This window comes from Xenopus laevis, chromosome 2L, assembly GCF_017654675.1.
Source record: "Xenopus laevis strain J_2021 chromosome 2L, Xenopus_laevis_v10.1, whole genome shotgun sequence".
In the NCBI taxonomy this organism is placed as follows: Eukaryota; Metazoa; Chordata; class Amphibia; order Anura; family Pipidae; genus Xenopus; species Xenopus laevis.
The window spans coordinates 143,315,822-143,336,334 of record NC_054373.1 but is presented as its reverse complement, the minus strand read 5'-3'; the positions used below and the strand labels follow the sequence as shown (position 1 = coordinate 143,336,334).

General features: G+C 39.3%; 1 protein-coding gene across 4 annotated transcripts; it reads right to left on the bottom strand.

Annotated features, from left to right (window-relative positions):
* Positions 1-1,260: 1,260 nt before the first annotated feature.
* On the bottom strand, positions 1,261-17,934 carry prph.L (peripherin L homeolog). Of its 4 annotated transcripts, none has more exons than XM_018244829.1 (9): positions 17,281-17,934; positions 12,536-12,596; positions 12,109-12,204; positions 10,232-10,396; positions 7,548-7,673; positions 3,840-4,060; positions 3,138-3,187; positions 2,713-2,792; positions 1,261-2,048 (listed from the first exon to the last, which is right to left on the bottom strand). In XM_018244829.1, exons 1-9 carry the CDS (start codon positions 17,799-17,801, stop codon positions 2,001-2,003), a joined length of 1,368 nt encoding a protein of 455 aa, XP_018100318.1. In that variant the 5' UTR covers positions 17,802-17,934; the 3' UTR covers positions 1,261-2,000.
* Positions 17,935-20,513: the final 2,579 nt, after the last annotated feature.

The following is a 20,513-nucleotide window of genomic DNA, read 5'->3' as shown; positions in this document are numbered from 1 at the left end:
AAGGTTTTATGGTGGGCCCCTGGTGTCCCAGTCCGAAATACTGGAGTAGAGAATGTTTCAGGCAGCGGTGTAACTTTGGAATTTCCGTACCTCACAAAATTTTTGAAATAAAAAGAGGGACAATATGGTTTTGACCACGCCCATTTGTGTGGCCACACCCCTAATTACCATGTTTATTTTACAAAATTTAGCAAGTTATGAAAGTTTGAACATATTTCTGTTTTTTTCCAGTTATTACAGTTTTGCTAATGAAGGTGAATTGCCCTTTAAGCTGTGAGTCTAACACTTCTCCCTGTTTATCTAAACTGTTACTTATTTGCTTATCTCAAAATTGTTACAAAAGTGTCTTAGTTGCACCTGGTGGCTGTTCTGGGCTCTCTGCCAAAAGCCAATTAAGTTAGAAACTTTGTATCTTTTTCTTTCTGTTCAGTGCAGAGAAAGTCGGGACTTTTCAGTACAAAAGTGGGACTGTCCCACTGAAAACAGGTCAGTTGTGAGGTATGTTCTGTCATGATTTTTATGGTCTAGTTTTTATTTCTAAATTACATTATTTACACTGCAAACAATTTAATCTACCATTTAAAATTTAATTCATGAACCAACAAATATATATTTTTTTAGTTGTAATATTGGTGCGTAGGCAGCCATCTCATGTTATTTTGCCTGGTCATGTGCTTTCAGAAAGATCCAGCACTTCAGGATGAAACTGCTTTCTGGCAGGCTGTTGTTTCTCTTACTCAATGTAACTGAAGGAGTCACAGTGGGACATGGGTTTTTACAATTGAGTGCTGTTCTTATGTACCAGGTTATCTGGTTACATTCCCATTGTTCTGCTGATGGGCTACTGGGTGGGAAGGTAGTACAGCAGTAAAGAATCACTGAAGTTTATCAGAGCACAAGTCACATGGCTGGGGGCACCTGGGAAACAGACAATATGTCTAGCCCCATGTCAGATTTGAAATTGAATCTGATTGATCTTTTGAAAAATGGATTCAGTGCAGAAGTCTGCTGGAGCAGCAGTATTAGATAATGCATTTTGGGAAAAAAATATTTTCCCATGACAGTAACCCTTTAAACTCTCTGAACTGGTATGTAGACCAGATTGGCCCAATGACAATATTATCTGCCTCATTGTTTGTATTTACCAATGTTCTGTACAGCACCTTTTACTGACACTTTATAATAAAAAAATGATATACATATAAATACAACAGAAGTTAACCATGTGCACAATGAAAACAGTTATCTAGAAACTTAAACTTGATTGCTGTAAATTATTTTATTGACTAGTAAGCAGAAATGGCACATGTACAAGGCATGATGGGACAGAGTCCCAGCCAATACACAGAGGCAGGGAATGTATAGCACCAAAGTCGCTTCACAGCTGTCACATCTTTGAGCAGATCCTGTTCTGAGCAGTGGCTGAAGCCCAGTACCAACCATAAGTCTGGATATAAAGTGTTGAAGAAGGAAAAGAGAACAAAAAAAGGAAAGTAGACATATGGTACTGATACTGGTGGATAAAAGCCTTCTATGTACTGAAAGTAACTTAATATGTGTGGCATATTCATTTTCTATTAATATAGGCTCAATTTGTACCAAGCTATCTACCATAGGAAGCTATGCCTAACAACAGTATGTAAATTGTGTCACAGCTATATGTATAAACATCCATCAGTGTGAAGGTAGATAACAAAGATCACTATGTTTAGTACATGGCTAATGGAAAGACATACATGCCATGTTTGGCCATAGATCCTCAGAATGTATTAGAAAACAATTAACAATAATACATCTATTTGGGGTACAGGCACACAGAGAAAGTTGGGTTTCCACCAAATAATTGATAACTGAATGCCATGCCAATGACACTCTGTGAGATAAAGGAGTGTGTTAGTGGAGATGACCCTCAGTATCCATCAATTAGAAAAGCACAGGAGGTTCCGTCCATGGAGAGGTATTGCAATGGAACTGGGTCTCTCCGAGCACCGCATACAGGATCACTTCTCTCCTTCTGAAGACTGCTCTTTCCGAGACTCAGTGACAACCTGCTATATGCAAAAATGAATGCAAATATTTTAGGCAGTGTATAAATGTGCATGGGAACTTTAAACACAGTAATATAAACAGATGCACATGACTAGGTTGCTTGGTTCCACTGGCCCAAATATCAAAGCTACAGGACAAGTACACAGACATCAGAATCATAAATAATCTACTGAGAGACGAATGCGCTTTAAGCAAATCGATTAAAAACTAGGTTTCCTAACTTTTTTTGAATAGGACCCTGATTTATACCTCCTTTTAATTACTATGGTCTTTTTGAAATTAATTATTATATTAAAAGAAAGCATGGGGACCCAATTAAGGGGACTTACCCATAGGTTAACTTTCAGGGGCAGATTTATCAAAATGTGAGTTTAGAGCTTAATAAATAAAAACTCTCCCAGGTTCTATTCATTCCTATGGGGTTTTTAAAACCATATTAATCGAATGGTTCATCGAGTTCTAACTTTCACACATTGATAAATACAATTCTAAAAATCCCATAGGAATGAATATAACATGGGTGAGTTTTTATTCATTTATTATTGCTATTTTTTGTCTGTTTAAAACATAGCTATGGTGGGATCATTTTATGCACGGAATCAAATTCTGTTGCCAATAGTTTGGATCTATCAGTATAATTTTAACTTGAAGAATTATTCTCACCTCTCCATCCCTGGTCTCAATAGTTTTAATAACAACCGTTTTTCTGGTGTGTGTCTCGGTGCTGCGATCGATTTCAGGAGCTGCTACAAAAAACAAAGTTACGTATAGATTATTGGAGGTACAGTAGATCCAGCATAATGTTATGCTGCATTCCCAACAGTAGTGTTGGATGGAATATTTTCCATGTAGTTTACAAATCAGATTTTTGGATGATTCCCGTTATATTTTTACCCAAGCGACTGCATCCGACTTGTAGGATGCGATCTGTCGATTCGGTACCATCCTACATAATCTCCCCTTGAGTTTAGCCCTAAGGAAACATTCCAGTAGAACTGGAGAAAATCCCACTACATTGATGGTTGGGTTTTAGCTCGTTTAACAAGCTTTTCTTGTTTTATATATAATATTTAGCTAGAGGCACTCACCTGGACTTTTAATACTAAGAGATGTCAGAGAGTGGATTGGGACAGCAATCCTGAAAAACAAACAAATATTACCAGTTGCTTATACATCATGTGCTTATATGAAACTACTGCTTAACCAATATGCAGTCATTCCTTTAGTCAGGTACTGTCATCTCTAACACAGGGGGATCCACGTTATCAAAAGAGTACAACAGCTGTGACCTTCAACAACTTCTTGCAAATTGCAGAAGGGATATTGCAAATTATATATGGATACAGCCTCAGTACTGCAAGTAACTAGTCTCTTTATTACTGAATGGTATGGTTCTTTCTTATTATCATAGAAAGTTGCAGGACCAGATGAGGCTGAAGCCTCAAATGTTTTGTTGAACACAGTGGTGTAAGTTTGGCCACCACCCTGAAAAAAAATACAGCCCCTCCCCCCCACAGGATGACCCAGGATAAGAACAAAATCATGGGTGATCTGCAACCCCCACCTACACACAATCACCACCGAGATAGGCAGGTGCTTTCTTGGTAGTTACTGCTTTACAATGAACAATCTGTAATTAGATGAGCAAGTGTTATCTGAGAGACCTGCTTCTATATTTTAAATTTTCCTCCCAGCAACACTATACCCCCATTGCTTTGCTTTCCATACTGTTATATAACTACTGACTATGGCAAATTATTTTGGGTCATGACTGGTCATCCTAATTTTACCTGCTCTCCTCTCCTTCTAGGAGCTTTCTGTAAGTTGCAATCTCAATATCTAAAGCCATCTTGACATTGAGCAGGTCTTGGTACTCTCTCAGGTGACGTGACATCTCCTCCTTCATATGCTGCACTTCCTGCTCCAGTCCTCCAATTGTGTCCTGGTAATTAGCTGCCTCCATCCCAAACTGCTCCTCCATATTTTTCATCTGACGCAGCAGTGCTTCATTCTTTGTATAGGGACAAAATTATGTCAATGTAGCTGTTCCCTAATCTATGCCACCCCTATGGCTTTCCATTCTTCACTGACTGTCAGTCAAAATTCCTGCACTATTTCACTAAATGGTGCAGACACAGCATAATGACATACTTATTTCTTCTAAAATAATTTCAGATAAAACAGCATATAGCTGTCAGATTTGAGTAATGATTCCTATTGTACCAACCACAGAGAGTCCCTGTGGGCAAAGTAAATTAGGACTTAGTGCTCATTTATTTTCATGTCTGCCTGTATACTAATTAGACATATACATAATTTTAATGTGAACTGCAGGTATATAGTTGATAGGTTAACGTAATTAAGATGAACATATGTTGGACCATACGTTAGAGCTCCTTATCTCAGCAGGGCAGGCGTCTACTCTAGATACTATCTTGGAGCAAGGAATCAAAGCTCCTATGTTGGAACATGAGCATGGAAAACAAAACAGATCTCCATAGACGCTACCAAAGGCAAAATAGATTGGATTATGGTTCAAGAGAAGATGTCCAGTGTAATATTAGACTCTCATCAAAAATATTTATGGGTTTGAATTCCCTGGTTAAAATATAGATTTGATACAGAAAGCCCAACAGCTCTTTAAAGCATTAAGTCACCTAGACTATAAAGTCACCTAGACTATAAATACCCTGATGCACTATAAGAAGCAAATACATAAAGAAGCACTAGGTGCTGTCATTTAGTCAGTTAGTTCTGACTAAAAAGTCTTTAATGTATATTGGAAAATACTAAATTCCATTCACTCTGTAAACACAATTTTGAAGTAGAGGTCCCCTAGAGGACTTTTAGGGGCAGATTCACATATGGTCGAATGTAAATCCTTCGACTTCGAATATCGAAGTTCAATCGAACGAAAAATCGTTCAATTCGAAGGATTTTAATCCATCGATCGAACGATTTTTCTTCGACCAAAAAATTGTTAGAAGGCTTTTGGGGACCTTCCCTAACATTGCACCTCGGTAGGTTTTAGGTGGCAAATTAGGGGGTCGAAGTTTTTTTTTAAAGAGACAGTACTTCGACTATCGAATGGTCGAATATTCGAACGATTTTTAGTTCGAATAGTTTGATTCGAAGTCGTAGTCAAAGGTCGAAGTAGCCAATTCCATGGTCGAAGTAGCCAAAAAAACATTCGAAATTTTAAGTTTTTTTTATTCACTCGAGCAAAGTAAATGTGCCCCTTAGTATGTTCTGGACAGTGGTATTTTATAGCAACTTGCTGTTGGTCTTCTTTTTGTATTTAATGTGTTTTTTTTAATTATTTACATGTTTATGTTTTGCAGTTGTCAAGTGTAGAATTTTTAATACCATCTGGTTGATAGGGCTTAATTACGTTATGGACCAAGCAGCATTATGGAAATTCGAATTATAGAATATATAATAGAAAGAATTATAGAGGAATAGCAGAGGGGAAACTGTGCAAAAGACGTCGGGGCAAATGCAGAGTAACAATAGTTCACCTGGTGAAAGGGCGCAAAACTTCACTAGAGATGTGCTCTAGTGAATTGTCCTCTATGCCTGTTAATAAATTGCCGGTGTCCCTACGGATGGTATTTTTGGCAAATTTTTGTTAGCGATGGCCACTTCGCCCTTTAGTAAATCTGCCCCGTCATGGGCATTTTTAATTTAGTTTGCAGACAGGCTATTAATTAATAATATGAATTTGGTACAAGTAAGAGACCTGTGTAGAAATTCCTTTGAAGGAAAGTTAGGTAGACAGAGAGGCTGGGCAAATGATTCTACTGATCTACAGCGACCTATACCAGGATTGGTTTTAGGCTGATGAGGCTGATCTTGGCCTGCGGATAAAAGTGAATTTAAATACAAACTATTGTTTCCTTTAGTATCCACTGAATTTTTTTGTACTTATGATTAAAGACATACCTCGCTGCTCACTTACTTACATGCACAGTATTCCCAATTTATGGGAAACTCTGTTACATTGGGTCACAGTGCTATAATTATGTTTCTCTTTACCTTGGTGTAGATAAGGGCAGTATTGGCAGTACTATACCAAAGAACAGTGAATTAACTTTGAGCTTGCAAACTTTAGCATTTTTGCTTTTTATAATTAGTTTATGTCCTAGTACTTGAATGGGAGTGAAGGGTGAGGTATGCTTGTCTTGTGACAGCTCTGAAGGCCTGGATCATTAACACCGTGGAGATTTTGAACCTTTAAACTGGTTAAGTAAGTTCAGTATATAAAATATGGAATTTCTAGCCATATTAGTTTTTAGGGTTTAGTTCTCATTTAAGGCTATGTTACCCCAGGTGGTTTCTCTGCCAGTGCAAATATACCCCAAACTGCCCATGCCTGTGTAGGGGATCAGAAAAATCCTTGTCCTGCTTTTTCTGTGTGTGACATCATCCAGCCCAGTTACAGGCTGGAGAGCCATCCAATTGGCTGGGCGCCCCAGTGCACCCTTGGGAGAGAGGGAGTGCCTGACTTTGAAGCATTTTGTACAGGGTCTCCTACAGAGCTTAACAGGGGTTCTATGCTGCAACATCCAGTCAGAACCAGTTCTTGTGAGACCATCCAGCCTGTTGCATTTGTAGTAGTACAGAGAGAGCCCACCCTGTTCTCCAGAGAGCACCCCGATGAGTGAGCCACCCAAGGGAGGATACTGGCAAGGATACAAACATGGGCCCCAAATTTGAGGACAGGTTTTGTGCTTTTACCTGCTGCGTGGGATCGGCTACTAAGTTCCAACGGGAAAGGTACTTTTGGAAAAGGTAGTGCTACCTGGGGTGTAAGAGCTCTGATTAAGGGACAATTCAATTGAACTGAACTGTGTGGTTATTAACACCTTCCAGAGGTTTGGGACTTCGATAATAAAATGATTGTGTTGGAGAAACAGTCAGGTACCTTATAGTGAGGTGGGTAGGTCCCACGTGTCCCCAGTGCAGGAGTGCATTGTGTATTAGTTTGCCCAAGTTCTTTCACTACTGTTTTATATAAAGTTTATATTTGTTTCATTTGCAAACTGTGTGTTTTATTTTTCCTAGTGGAACCCCCCTGAGGAGTGCTCCTCGGTGTTCCATAGGTGGAAGCACTGCACTGTAAATCCCAGTTCCCAGTACTTTTCATACGCAAAAGTGAATCAGGGCCCCTGGATAGCCAAGGATTAATTGCTATTGAAAGAGACAGTAACCAAAGTAGGGTTACACCTGTTAATAGGGGAAAAAAGGGAAAAATATAGGAAGGCCAGTATTTTTTCCAGAAAAGATGGCAACCCTATCTGTATTCAACTACAATTTTAAAAAAGTGAGATAAAAGAACATTTTTGAACATTTTACGTCTTGGCCCATACATTTCAGCCTCCCTATTTGTCTAGCTCAAGACCTCGTTAGCTAAATATGGCTAATCATGGGCATAAAAAAATTAGCTTCCAAAATCTGTATACAGCTAATCCATTAAATCAATCGCTGAAAATACTCACTGTTCCCTTCAGACCATCAACCTCACATGTCAGACTTTGGATCTGGCGTCGCGATTCATTCATGTCCTGCTTGGCTTGGCGCAGAGCTTCACTGTTGCGATTTGCAGCATCTGAGAGATCAGCAAACTGTCCCATGAAGAAGGAGACATATGAAGAGAATTTTAAAGTTTAACGATTTGTGCATGTATCACTTCATGTCAGAAATAATGTTACACAAATTGCTGGGTCTAGATTACCTATGTTTCAACACTGTCAGCAACAAGCAGAGCTGGTTGGACATGCCCAGATGTTGTCAGGCAGGTTGGTTGATTTTGACCAAACTACCCAACTGTCTAGACTTGTATTACAACTTCTTTGTGCCTGGGGGGGGGTCATTCTGCAGTTATATTAGATCACAGACAGACAATCTTGCCCATCCAAAATAAAAAATGTAATCTGCTACTTTCTTGGTGGGTGAAGGGGGTATGGGCCAATGAGACAGTGAGAGGAGCCATAGCTCCCCCTTACTTTGGCTCAAATTTTGGATTGAAAGGCTCAAAACAATGGAACAATACCCCTATCCCGTGGATGGGCAAATCACACAATACCAGTGGGCTGGATAACCCTAAGTTCACTCCGTGTCTAGCCATTATCTAGGCACATAAGATTAATGTCATGTATAGTGCTGCTGTCTGTATCTGTACTGTATAACAGCTAGCATGATTTACACTTGTCATTATGCTATGAGTTTATTTGTACAAGATTATATCCATAAAGCTAACGGTTATTTTCATTATGTACGATCTAATAATCCTCCTTAATTGGCCTTCATTTATTTTAGAGCAGCCACCCATGGAAAATTCACTTTGGGCTTTAGTCATTAAATGGAAATTAGCAGCCGTTAATCATTAATCATGTTTATGAATAGGCTCTTTCAATTTTAGTTTTATGTGGAGAGATGAATCTGCGCAGTTTAGTAACAGAAGATAGAGCAGTTAATGGGATGGTGATTTCAACACAACTTACATGGCTCGTTTGGTAGCTGCCCCTGAATAACCCCAGCTATTAAGCATCAGAGTAATGTGATGGTATTTGTCTGTTTAGGGCTAGTCCACACGGGGAGATAGCGACGCGTTTGCGGTCGCGGCGACAAAGCGCCGCGACAGTCGCCGCGACCGGCGCAGGCGACAGTTTTGTATGGGCGCCTATGTAAAAACGCCTGTGCTAACCACACGAGGCGATGTGCTTTTCAACAGTCGCCTGAAAAAGCCTGGCGAGGCATTTTCAGGCGACTGTTGAAAAGCGCATCGCCTCGTGTGGTTAGCACAGGCGTTTTTACATAGGCGCCCATACAAAACTGTCGCCTGCGCTGGTCACGGCGACTGTCGCGGCGCTTTGTCGCCGCGACCGCAAACGCGTCGCTATCTCCCCGTGTGGAATAGCCCTTAATCAGCATTGTCAATAGAAGGCCTAGTTGAACATACTAAAGCATTTCAGAATAATATCTGCTTAAAGGACCAGTAACATCAATTTTTATTAAAAAAAAATTGTTAGTATAGAACGAAAAAAAACACAAAGACAAATTAAACTTTTGAATAAACTTTTAAATCAAACTTTTAAGTCTATATTAAGAAATAACTTACCAATTCTCTGCTTGCACTCCTCTTCAGAAAAGGCAACAGGGCAACGATCCATCGTGCGGCGTTCGATTACTCCTCCCTGGCTATCTTCTATAAGGAAGGCAGGGAGGAGAAATGGAGCGCCGCATGATGGAAGCCGGATCGCCTTTTCTGAAGAGGAGCACAAGCGGAGTTTCGGTAAGTTATTTCTTAATAAAGACTTAGTGATTTAAAAGTTTAATTTGTCTTTGTGGGTTTTTTTCGTTCTATACTAACATTTTTTTTTTAATTTATGCTATTGGTCCTTTAACATAAATGTTTACCCAGCATTTTTATATTTTGCCTCTGCAGGTTTTTGCATATAGTTCAGAGAATTGTTATTGGTAGAAAAAAGAGAAAACTGGTTTTGGAACTAAATATGGAACTGCAGGTGATTATCACTTCAAATCAAATCCAAGATGTCCTGATGCAATTTAAAGGGATTTTGTCACAGGAAAACATGTTTTTTACAAAATGCACCTCCTCCTTTCCCCCTCAGCAGCAGAACAATAGTTAGGTAACCAGATAACAGCTCCCTGGCAGATATGAGGATATCTAATATCCAAGTCCCACTGTGACTCATTCAGCTACATTGAGTAGGAGAAACAATAGCTTATCTGAAAGCAGTTCCTTCACAAAGCGCTGGCTCTTTCTAAATGTACAGGATCAGGCAAAATGACCTGAGATGGCTGCCTACACACCAATATTACAACTAAAAAAATACCTGTTGGTTCAGGAATAAAATTTGAAAAAATAGAAAGGTGAATTATTTGCAGTGTAAACGATGTAATTTAGAAATAAAAACGACACCATAAAATCATGACAGAATCCTTTTAAAGCACTGAAAAGTAATTCTGTGTAATGAAGAATAGGAAAACGTGGAATTAAATAAAAGTCTAGCCATAGGCCACGTATCTATCAAGCCAGAAACCATCTATATTAATAAGAACAATCTTCTTTTATGAGTTATGTTTTTCTTCCAAGTTTTTTCCATATATTCTGGCTCTAATAATAGTAATAATAATAATATGTCCTGGGTAACTGTACCTTGGACTTGTACCAGTCCTCCGACTCTTGTACGTTTTTAGCAGCAATAGTCTCATACTGACTTCGAATGTCCCTCAGTGCGGAGGTCAGGTCAGGCTGTTTTGCAGCTTCAATTTCCATGTGTACTGGCTGTGCCTGAACTGAGACTTGTACATCATTGAGTTCCTGCAGAGGAGAATGCCATGATAAAATCATTTGCAGCCTAATCAGACTCTAACACCTGGAAAAAACCTTGAACAGAAGGTAAGCTGATACACTAACCTACATAATGTACATACACATGCGTACAATGAAAGATAGAAAACTCAAGAACCATAGAGTGTTTTAAACTTCTATGCGATATAGCAAGTGATGGTCGGTCCGTTTAGGCATGCAAAGGTTACATTGGTTTACTAGAGGTATAATACATTTGTGATTAATTACTGTAAATGTTAATCCTTGAGCCCAATGGCCATGTATCAAATTAAATTACTATACTAAATTAAAGATCAATTTCAGGTCAGTGATTTTCTGCCCAGAGAAAGTACCCACTTTGTATATACTGTACAGGTATGGGACCTGTTATCCAGAATGCTTGGGACATGGAATTTTCTGGATAATGGATCTTCTGTAATTTGGATCTTCTTTTTTTACTTATATTTTATTATGAAGTTTTTTTTTCCAGATAAAAATGTACAAAACAAAAATAACACAAAGAAAGAAAGAAGAATACAACAAAGAAGAAATAGAAGTATAAACAACACAAAAACAACAGCAAGACTCATTTGATGTCCATTAATAAACTGAGCATATATATGCATGTATAACCTCCCTCGAATCCCCCTCCAATGCATCTCCATTTATATATTTTGCTTATTCTCCCTTTCATTGCCTGTAGCCACTCCTCTCCTTCATCTATATGTTCTAACTATAGGCCATATTCCATCACTGTAATTTGGATCTTCATACCTAGAAAATCATGTAAACATTAAGTAATCCCAAATAGGCTGGTTTTGCTTCCAATATGGATTAATTATTTCTTAGTTTGGATCATGTACAAGGTACTGTTTTATTATTACAGAGAAAAAGGAAATCCGTTTTAAAAATTTCCGTAATTCAGAGCTTTCTGGTTAACTGACAGGCCCGGATTTGCGGCAAGGCCGCATAGGCCCGGGCCTAGGGCGGCAAAAAAATAGGGGCGGCGTGCCGCCCAGCTGCATTATGGGGACGCGTGCATCCCCATTCATTTACAGCAGCTGCGCCGGCGTTTTTTCGCCGGCACGCTGGGAAAGTGAGGTGAGGTGGGCGCTAGGATCGCGCGGCCGCCTGGTCGGACCGCGCGGCCTAGGGGCGCGCCTCAGTGAAATCCGGCGCTGTTAACTGATCCCATACCTGTATAGCCAATGGATTAGCCTATCTGCAAGAAATATATATATATATATATATATTTATATACATAAGGATATATGTATCAGTAGATTATTAATAGCCAGCCACACAAATAACATTTCCTATGAGAAAAGCAAGAGTCTCTGATGGTAGCATTCTAATACATGTTTCCACAGAAAGAGAACAAACCAAGTCCAATGTAGGGGCGTTTTCTGGTTTCTATATCTACAATCACTGATCACTGAAGCAGTTTTACAGATCTCTATGGTGTTGCTCAGTAGGTTTCCTGCAAATGATGGTGGTAAGATAATGCAACAACTGTTCCACATAACAAGTCCTGTGAATTTCTGAAACTGCACATTTATAGGTCAGGATGATCAGATACCATAGGGAAAAATTCTTGCATCCGTGCATAATGGTGCATATTTATCCAAAAGAAAAAATGCTTGCACAAAATTATCTAGAAATAACCCTAAAAACACAATATCTTTAGAAAGTTGATGCCTTACCTCCTCATGAAGCTTCTTCAGAAATTCTATTTCATCCATCAAAGACTCAATCTTCCTCTCTAGCTCCAGGCGGGAGAGTGTGGCATCATCCACATCCTAGGCATAGATCAGATTGGATTATAGACAATACAAGGAAGCATAAAGCCAAGATGACAGCAACAAAGCCTTTTCTCTATCATGGCTGACTACTGGGAAATGTATTTATTTGCCAATAAAGGCTCTGATCTTTCTGTGTCTGCATATTGTCTTATTCCTACAGCCTCAAACGGCTCTCTTGCTGTCATGAACAGTACCTTAGGGCAGTTAACCTTGGCCCTTGTATGGTTGGCTTCATTCAGATATTGAAACACTAGTGGTACACAGTTGCCGTAAATGGTAACCTGACTGGATCAGACAGAGGTGTTTCTTACTCTTTTTTTTGACTCACCTTTCTAAACAGGACTAGATTATTCTCTGCATCTTCCCGTTTGTGAACTTCTTCATCTAGCCTGGCCAGGAATAAAAGAAACAAAAATCACTAAAAGCCATGGTAACAAATACCATAAGGTGTCCAAGTCTAAAGATTACCACTTGTGAGCTCTTTTTATGTAATCGATAAAATAAGGCATTAACCTTCCCTCTCCACTTTCTTCAGGCTACACTGCATTCCAAATCTCAATATGGTAGAAGTAAATTTGGAATATATTTTGCACACCACTCCAGTTCAGCCATGTCATCCCATTTCTTGTACAGTCATTTCAGCTATGTACCCCCATTTAAACCATTTGTACAGTCCAGCCACTGTCAAGATCTTGAAAAATAATGTAAATTGCAAAGGTTTTTAGAAAGGCACTCTAACCAATTTCACGTTCATCTGAGGTTGTTTTGAGGCTTTGAATTACAGAAGCAAAAAGGAAGGTCATTTAATTAGCTTTGCATCACCTTTTTTAATATGAATTAAAAGAAGCAAAAAGGAAGGTCATTTACCTGTTTTAAGATTATCTTATTAAAGGAAAACTATACCCCCCAAACAATGTAGGTCTCTATTAAAAGATACTGAGTAAAACAGCTCATGTGTAAAACCCTGCTTCATGTAAATGAACCATTTTCATAATAATATACTTTTTTAGTAGTATGTGCCATTGGGTAATCATAAATAGAAAATTGCCATTTTAAAAAATAAGGGCCGCCCCCTGGGATCGTAAGATTCACTGTGCACACATACAAACCACATGTAAGGTCACATGAGCCAATTAACAGACAGAGTTCTGCCTTTTGCTTCCTCACTTCTTCCTGTTACAGTTAGTGTTGTAGTATTTCTGGTCAGGTGATCTCTGAGGCAGCACAGATAGAGTCACGAAATGGTGGTTCAAGGCAAGAGATGTAAAAGGGCAATATTTATGTAAATATATATTCCAGTTTGGTAAGATTCTTTAATATGTCATTCAATTTGATATAAACTATCTGTTGCTTAAGTATTCATTTTGGGGGTATAGTTTTCCTTTAAGCAAGTTAGACAAACAAGTGACTCTTTGCTTGATTCAGTCACCCTGAGTCAAGCTGATCTGATTGTTTAGCCTCCAATACAACGTGCAGACCATAACAGAGACCTATGGTGATCTGGTAGCAAAGGACCAAATCAGTAGCCCAATGCAGCATTCAAATGTTTAACTACCCCCCGCCTCCCCGAGAGATATCTAGCCAATTCCTGGCAAGATATCTGGCAAGCAGTCACTTTAGCCCCTTAAATGGGGCAATCAGCTACAAAGTTTATCTGGAGTGGACAAGTCATAATGTTGGACTGTGTTGTATGTACAGTTTTAGTAGAGTACGCAGAGAACAGAATGTATAGAAGTTATGGGTTTTTTCACAACCTGCCCATAGATTTTAGTATTGCTCATATTCTGAGCTCTATAAATCCCCAAGGGTGTATTGTATATGTGGATTAAGTGGAACAGCAATTGCTGTAGACATGCAACCATATTGTAAAAGATGTTGAATAATTATTTTCCATGAATAGGTTTGACTTTTTCTAACACAGTCTGGATATAAGTAGAACTAGATATAAGGGCGCAGACCACAGGGTCTGCGTCCTCTATAGTTGCAAAGAAATCCCCCCTCTTTTGCTGCTCTCCTACCTGTAGGCAGGAGCAGGGTATGCAGGCAGGTAGGGGACACCCCTAAAGATTTGTTTTTTGCTAGGGAGGGACGGCTCTGAATAGTTACACCACTGAATCACACTTTCTGTTGTATTGCAATCTGTTGTCTCAAGCTGGAATCAGACAGTTAAGATGGCCGTACACTGCCCCACCATGAATGTTATCTGACTAAGCCTGATTTGGATGACTGCATCTATCAGCCACCAGACAGTCCATAAACACTCTCTGTCACAGATGCTAACCTTTCTACCTACCTTTTTATCCCTGCAAACAACAGTGGCATCAAGAGGAACAGCACTAGTTTGGCCAGTAAAAGTTGTTTCCAAAGCATTTGTTTCTTATAAATGCTTCAGCAGCCTAGAGTAATTATTTGCGACTTGGACACGTTTATCCAGTTATCTATACATAAACCAACACTCATATGAACACTCAATATCATCTTGGGCAGATTGTGCCAGCCCTGTTGCAGATATTTTACCATTCATCCTGCCCCCATAGACACACCCAGTCTTGCGTACCAGAACAATAAGTGTCTATGCTCACACACCCAATCTCCTAAATGACAATTCTCTAAATATAAGTTATTCTTCTTTTTTTCCACATGGAACTATTTGACATTTTACTATAAATGTGAATACAATACATACTATTTTTAAAGGCCTTTAACAAAAACATTTATGGAGCCAACAACCTATAATTTCCATTATACCAAAGTGAAAAGAAACAGAAGTTAGTTGCACTTCAGAATGATGGCACAGGGGTGTGCCACCTGTTACTGGAGATAGTGAAAAACACCTGTCACTAAATGTAGCCTAAAAATGCTTACATCTGTCTTTTGGGGCCAAAATTAAAGCCAATAACAGGCAGCTTGGGTGTTACTCAGATGGCTAAATAATGGCAGGGGGGAATATGACCTGTATGGCAGCAGCCTAAAGGATTATGGTACTGTCCAATTATGAATTTTGAAACAAAATGATGCTCTGAAAAACTAAGGGATTGTAATGTTTCATTTCCTAGTAGTAACACAGTGTGATTAGCATTCCTGAAATCACAGGCAGATTTGGACTCAGGCTCAGAGTCAACAGCTTACCTGCCTGTCTATAGGGCCCGCTGATGGGTCTACCTGATTAATAACTGGCCGAAAATCAGCCAGATATTAATCGGACAAGTTTAAAAATTCCGTTAAAATGAGGATCAGCTCATTGATGCAGTGCTCACGGCCTGTATTCCCATTCCCACCTTTATTCATTGTTCTTTTTGCCATTATCCATACATCTGTGCTTTTCAACTTCTGCCCATACTGGTGCTGCACTCTTCCCCTAACCTTTAATCTTGCCCATAGGGAGTGGGTAAGAGAGTGGCCAGCTGTGCAATGACCTATGTAAGATAAGAGCACTAGGGGGAAGGATTAACCAATGATTAGCAAAGGATCAATGAGATCACACATTGGTGCAACTGCAACCACATTGTCACAGAGGAAACTGGCTTTCTGTGCATTTGTTAGTAAAAAATAAAACATCCAATGCATAATTACAAAGTGATGACCCTGCTCCCAACATTGAAACTCTAGGAGCTCATTAGCAAACGTTTTCACTTTAAGAAGCACCAGAGACTCAGCCAGTCACAGAACCCCTCTTCTTTGTTTTGTTCTTCTATTATGTATAATGTGACCCTTTGACACTGCAAGGAACAGTTTTCATGTGAAAGCCTGGGAAAGCAAGGGCGTATTGCACAAACGGCCATAAAGTTTGCCTTGATCCTGTAACCCTTGACAACTAATTTGAAGCTAGAACTAACCAGTCTAGTCTGATTGGAATAATGAAATCAACCTTCTGAATTTATCGTTTTTGTTCATTATCACATGGATATACATTGTAATAGAACAAGTACTTTTTGTTGCTGAACTATAACATGTGGCATTACTTATTTTAAGCTGAGAATAGTAATGCAGCAAGGGCTGTTGTTGATACCATCTCTTCATTATAAGTATTTCCCTCTTCCGCCACTGTTATAAGAAAACAAGACTGGACTGGATCATTTGTTGTATAGTGAATAAAGTACCCCCTCTTGTAAAATATAAGGATATTATAAGTTACCGAGGAGTTTCATGACCATATAAAAACACGAGGCCTCGTGCTTTTATATGGTCATGGAACTCCGAGGTAACTTATAATATCCTCATATTTTACAACTGGGGGTACTTTATTATAATACACAAATTTTAGTGAGTCATGTGACAGAAATGACATCACTACTCACCGTTTATAACTGATGACATCACTACTCACCGTTTATAAGGATATAATTTACAAGATATTCATGACTTTTGTGTATTATATACAAATAAAATACATGTTAACAAGGAGTTACATGGCATAGTGTAACAGTTATTTCTTTGGCAGTAATATTTTGTATTATAAAAAGTTGCCTGTTAAAACCTTCAGTACATTCCCTTTATCAGCATTGTTCCAGGATGAACAGTAGAAGTAGCAAAGTAAGCCACAGAAGATACAGAGCATAATATTTAGTGGCATGGCCACACCCTGCCTATGTCTAGACTGCCCGCATCTAATCTAATGCCACCACATGACACATAACAGACACCCACCCATGGAGGGGTCTTATGTTTTCAGAAATAGGCCTGGTTCTTGAGATCTCTCCCATATAAATTCTACAGTCAGGGAGAATCAGTCTGTGTGACCAATACTTTGGCCAGGAGACACTTTTCCCACGAAATGCCACCTAACAAGGAATACCAGCCTATAAACATACAACCAGAGGTTAATAGGGGTACTATATGAACTTTACCTAAAACTGCTTTTGAAAATATATGCAAAAATTTAATTACAAATAAAATATGGGGAAAGGCAATATGCACTGGTCAGTTTCTTCTCTTTTGTATATCTATATGGCCACCCCATCACCAATGAAATGTTTCAGACTTCTTAGAAGTTCTTCACATGTTTGTATACTTATAACCCCCTCAGAAATAACTACATTCCTCCATCTGCCTCTAAACCCCCTGGCACCTTACCTTTGCTTCAGAAAAGCAAGGTCTTCTGCAAAGTTGTCCCTCTCCACCTGGATGTGGTCCCTGTCTTTGCCCAGTAGTTCCAACTGCTTGCGCAGTTCCCTCAGCTCCTGCTGGCACAGGTCTGAAGCTCGGGTGGGCTCTTTGGACCTTGCTTGGTTGATCTCAGTCACCAGCACTGCATTCTGCTGCTCCAGGTAGCGGACCTTCTCTATGAAGCTAGCAAATCGGTCATTAAGCTCCTGTAGTTCGGCTTTCTCATTACTGCGGGTGGTCAGGAATTCTTGGTTAACAGCCTCAGCCACAGAGAAGTCAACCCGGTCCAGAGAGACTCGGACAGGAGTACTGGACCTTACCCTGAAGGCCGAGGAGGATGATCGGCTGGAGGGACCAGGAGAAGGACTTCCAAAGTGCCTGGAGGTGGATAGCCTGGAGGATGAGGAGTAAGAAAGAGGGGACAGGAGAGGACCCCCAAAAGTGCGGCGGTAGGATGTGGAGGTGCTTCTTAGACCAGAGTGACTCATGATGAGCAAGGAATTCCCAAGCACTTAAGCTGGATGTTAGTACTTAGTTCTCGAGTGATGTTGAGAAGAAAGTCTGAGAGTATGGCAGGCTGCTTTATAAGCCAGCATGCAGCATCTTATTGTGCAGACTCAGCCCCTCCCTGTGGAACCACATAGATGCATAACCCTGAGCAGAGGGAGGAGGGGGATCTGCATCCACCACACCCACCCATTATATGCTGAACTCACTCTGTGCATCTTCCTACAGCACTCAGATTTACTTTCATCCTTCTATTCAACGGCTTATGCTCTGTGGCTGTAAGTGAATGGAACACAGCTCAGAAACAACTAACAATATATTTATATTCACATGAATATAGGATTTAGATGTCCCCTGTCCATCCCCTTTAATGTTGTAACTAAAATGAAGGGACCGCACAGCAAAATATTTTAGGGCCCCATAACACCAGAGATGTTGGGGGTTATTTATTAAAGCACGAGTTGTTAAATCTCTTAATATTTGCATTTTTTATCACTAGAAAACTCTAATTTTTAGAGGAAAAAAAACTAGATTTTTTTCGAGATTTATTATACTCAATTCTGCAAAAAGATAGAATCCAAAAATCTGCCATCTCAGACCTGTCAATGGGAGAGGCAGCTATCCTAATTTCAAGTTATCGTGGTCTGCGCTGGGTTTAGCCGGAAAATCTGACTTTTTTCAGAATTGTACAATTTGTTTTAGCTTGATTTTATCGAGTTTTTTCACGACCCTATTAAATCAAGTTTTTTTAAATAAATAATCTCACATAAATTGCACATGGCAGCTCCCCCTTCTCCTAGACCACCAGTATTTGCAGGGTTGACTCCCCTAATTGTTATTCCCCTAGCCCCCTGCAGAGATGATCATTTGTGAAAAGGCTGCGCCTTATAGAATAAAAGTGAAAGCTTTTTCTAATGGAAGTGTCAAAAGAGGAAGGATAAAGCAGATCTGAAGATGTGTGTATATATATATATATATATATATATACGGATCCAAAGTTACACGCACACCGTTTCAAGGAGTAAAAATACTTATTTATTTAGCATACTTGATGCACAAACATCAACGTTTCGGTTCCTGGATTTGAACCTTTCTCAAACATATGTATATATGTGGCCAAATTATTAGCTTAGTCTAGGATATCCCATAACATATATGAGGGCAAAAAGAGACAGCTGTAATTGTAGCTATATGTATACTTGTTGCTGCTTACTTGTATATGTAATTCTTAAAACAGTCTGGTATTTTACTATTTCTCACAAGGCCAATTAATCGTGCTCAATCCTATAGATATGGATAGCAGAGATGAGCAAGTACACATATAATGCTGAAAGTTTAGCGTTGGCAGTAGATGGGGTAGAATTAGGGTTGCCACCTGGCCAGTATTTTACCGGCCTGGCCGGTAAAAATGATGGTTGATCCCAATGTTATTAATAGGGGAAAAAAATTAAATGTATAGCAAGGCCGGTATTTTTTTCCAGAAAAGGTGGCAACCCTAGGTAGAATACACTCTGCCTGGTGACATTATTCATACTTTGTCTCAGCTCTCAGGCTGTTACTGAGCTACATCTCTGGGAAGCAAGGAACTGCTGTTCTTTGGGGTCCTACCAGGTCGGAGTCTTCTTAACCCCAAATTATATCTGCCCAGTACATTTTTGATGTACTGCATTATTAAGTGGCTATTCCGGATAGGCTTACTGGGAGCTTGCCGTTACTTTCATTTGGAATGTCTCCAACTTTAACTGCATTGTGGCAAAATAACTGCTTACCCCTCTATCTGCAATACAGCAGGTAAGACCCTAAATAAAGCTGGCATAGCAATTAGATGGTGATTTATTTATATATTTTTGTCATTGCCTTGTTTATTAATGGCAGTGGCAAGTAATTCAATCTTGCTGTACAGTAGAGGGTTACTATCGACCAGAATAATGTCAATCCTCCGGTTCAGCACAAATTAATTTTTTTTCACTTGTGATTTACACGTAACAAAGGCAGAGGCTAGCGGTCGACAGGTTGGCTTCCTTGGGTCTCTTTGTTAATGGAATTGGTGCTGTGTATATTTAGCACATCCCCCAGTGTCACAGCAAACACATGCTAGAGGGTAATCCAGGCTGTGTAAAAACAAGTGTTCTAGTAGTCTCCTGCCTAAACCCAAATATCTGTTTAATATTCAGAGTAGTGCCTGCTACCGTAGCTTTAATGGGCTTTATCTGGTATATGAGGCACCTTGTATAAAACAATCATTGAAAGCTGGTCATGTCCGGTAATTAGATTACTATGGAAAAGTATTCAGTCATACATTAAGGATATTACCCATTCAAATATTAGATTACTCCCACAGTTTTCTTTACTGGATCTTAGAGATTACCTTCAAGTGGAAAACAGAAATTCACCTCCATCTTTTTCTGATGACTTATTTAATGTGTTTTCTAGTAATGGCAGCAACCCGAAAAGCTATTCATTTATACTGATAAAAGAATCTACCCCAGCTTTAAAAGACATCCTTCAATATCTTCATGGTCTTTTGTCTACAAGATGCTATAAATTATAAAATAGGTGATTAATCTATAAAATGGCATTTTAAATGGTCTATTTACTTGGAAACATTGGATGACAATAAAAAACAATTAATCCATAAATTTGTGTTAACTACAACTTGAATTTAGGGCAATCCTATCTTAAATCTTTTGATC

Excerpts from the sequence above, each read along its gene's own strand:
- prph.L (XM_018244827.1), bottom strand. The coding sequence starts at position 17,801 with ATGAGTCACTCTGGTCTAAGAAGCACCTCCACATCCTACCGCCGCACT. Across the intron at positions 12,597-17,280 it reads CTTGCTTTTCTGAAGCAAAG|GCTAGATGAAGAAGTTCACA; the intron begins GTAAGGTGCCAG and ends ATTCCTGGCCAG. Across the intron at positions 2,796-3,137 it reads TCTTAGTATTAAAAGTCCAG|CAGCTCCTGAAATCGATCGC; the intron begins GTGAGTGCCTCT and ends TGTTTTTTGTAG.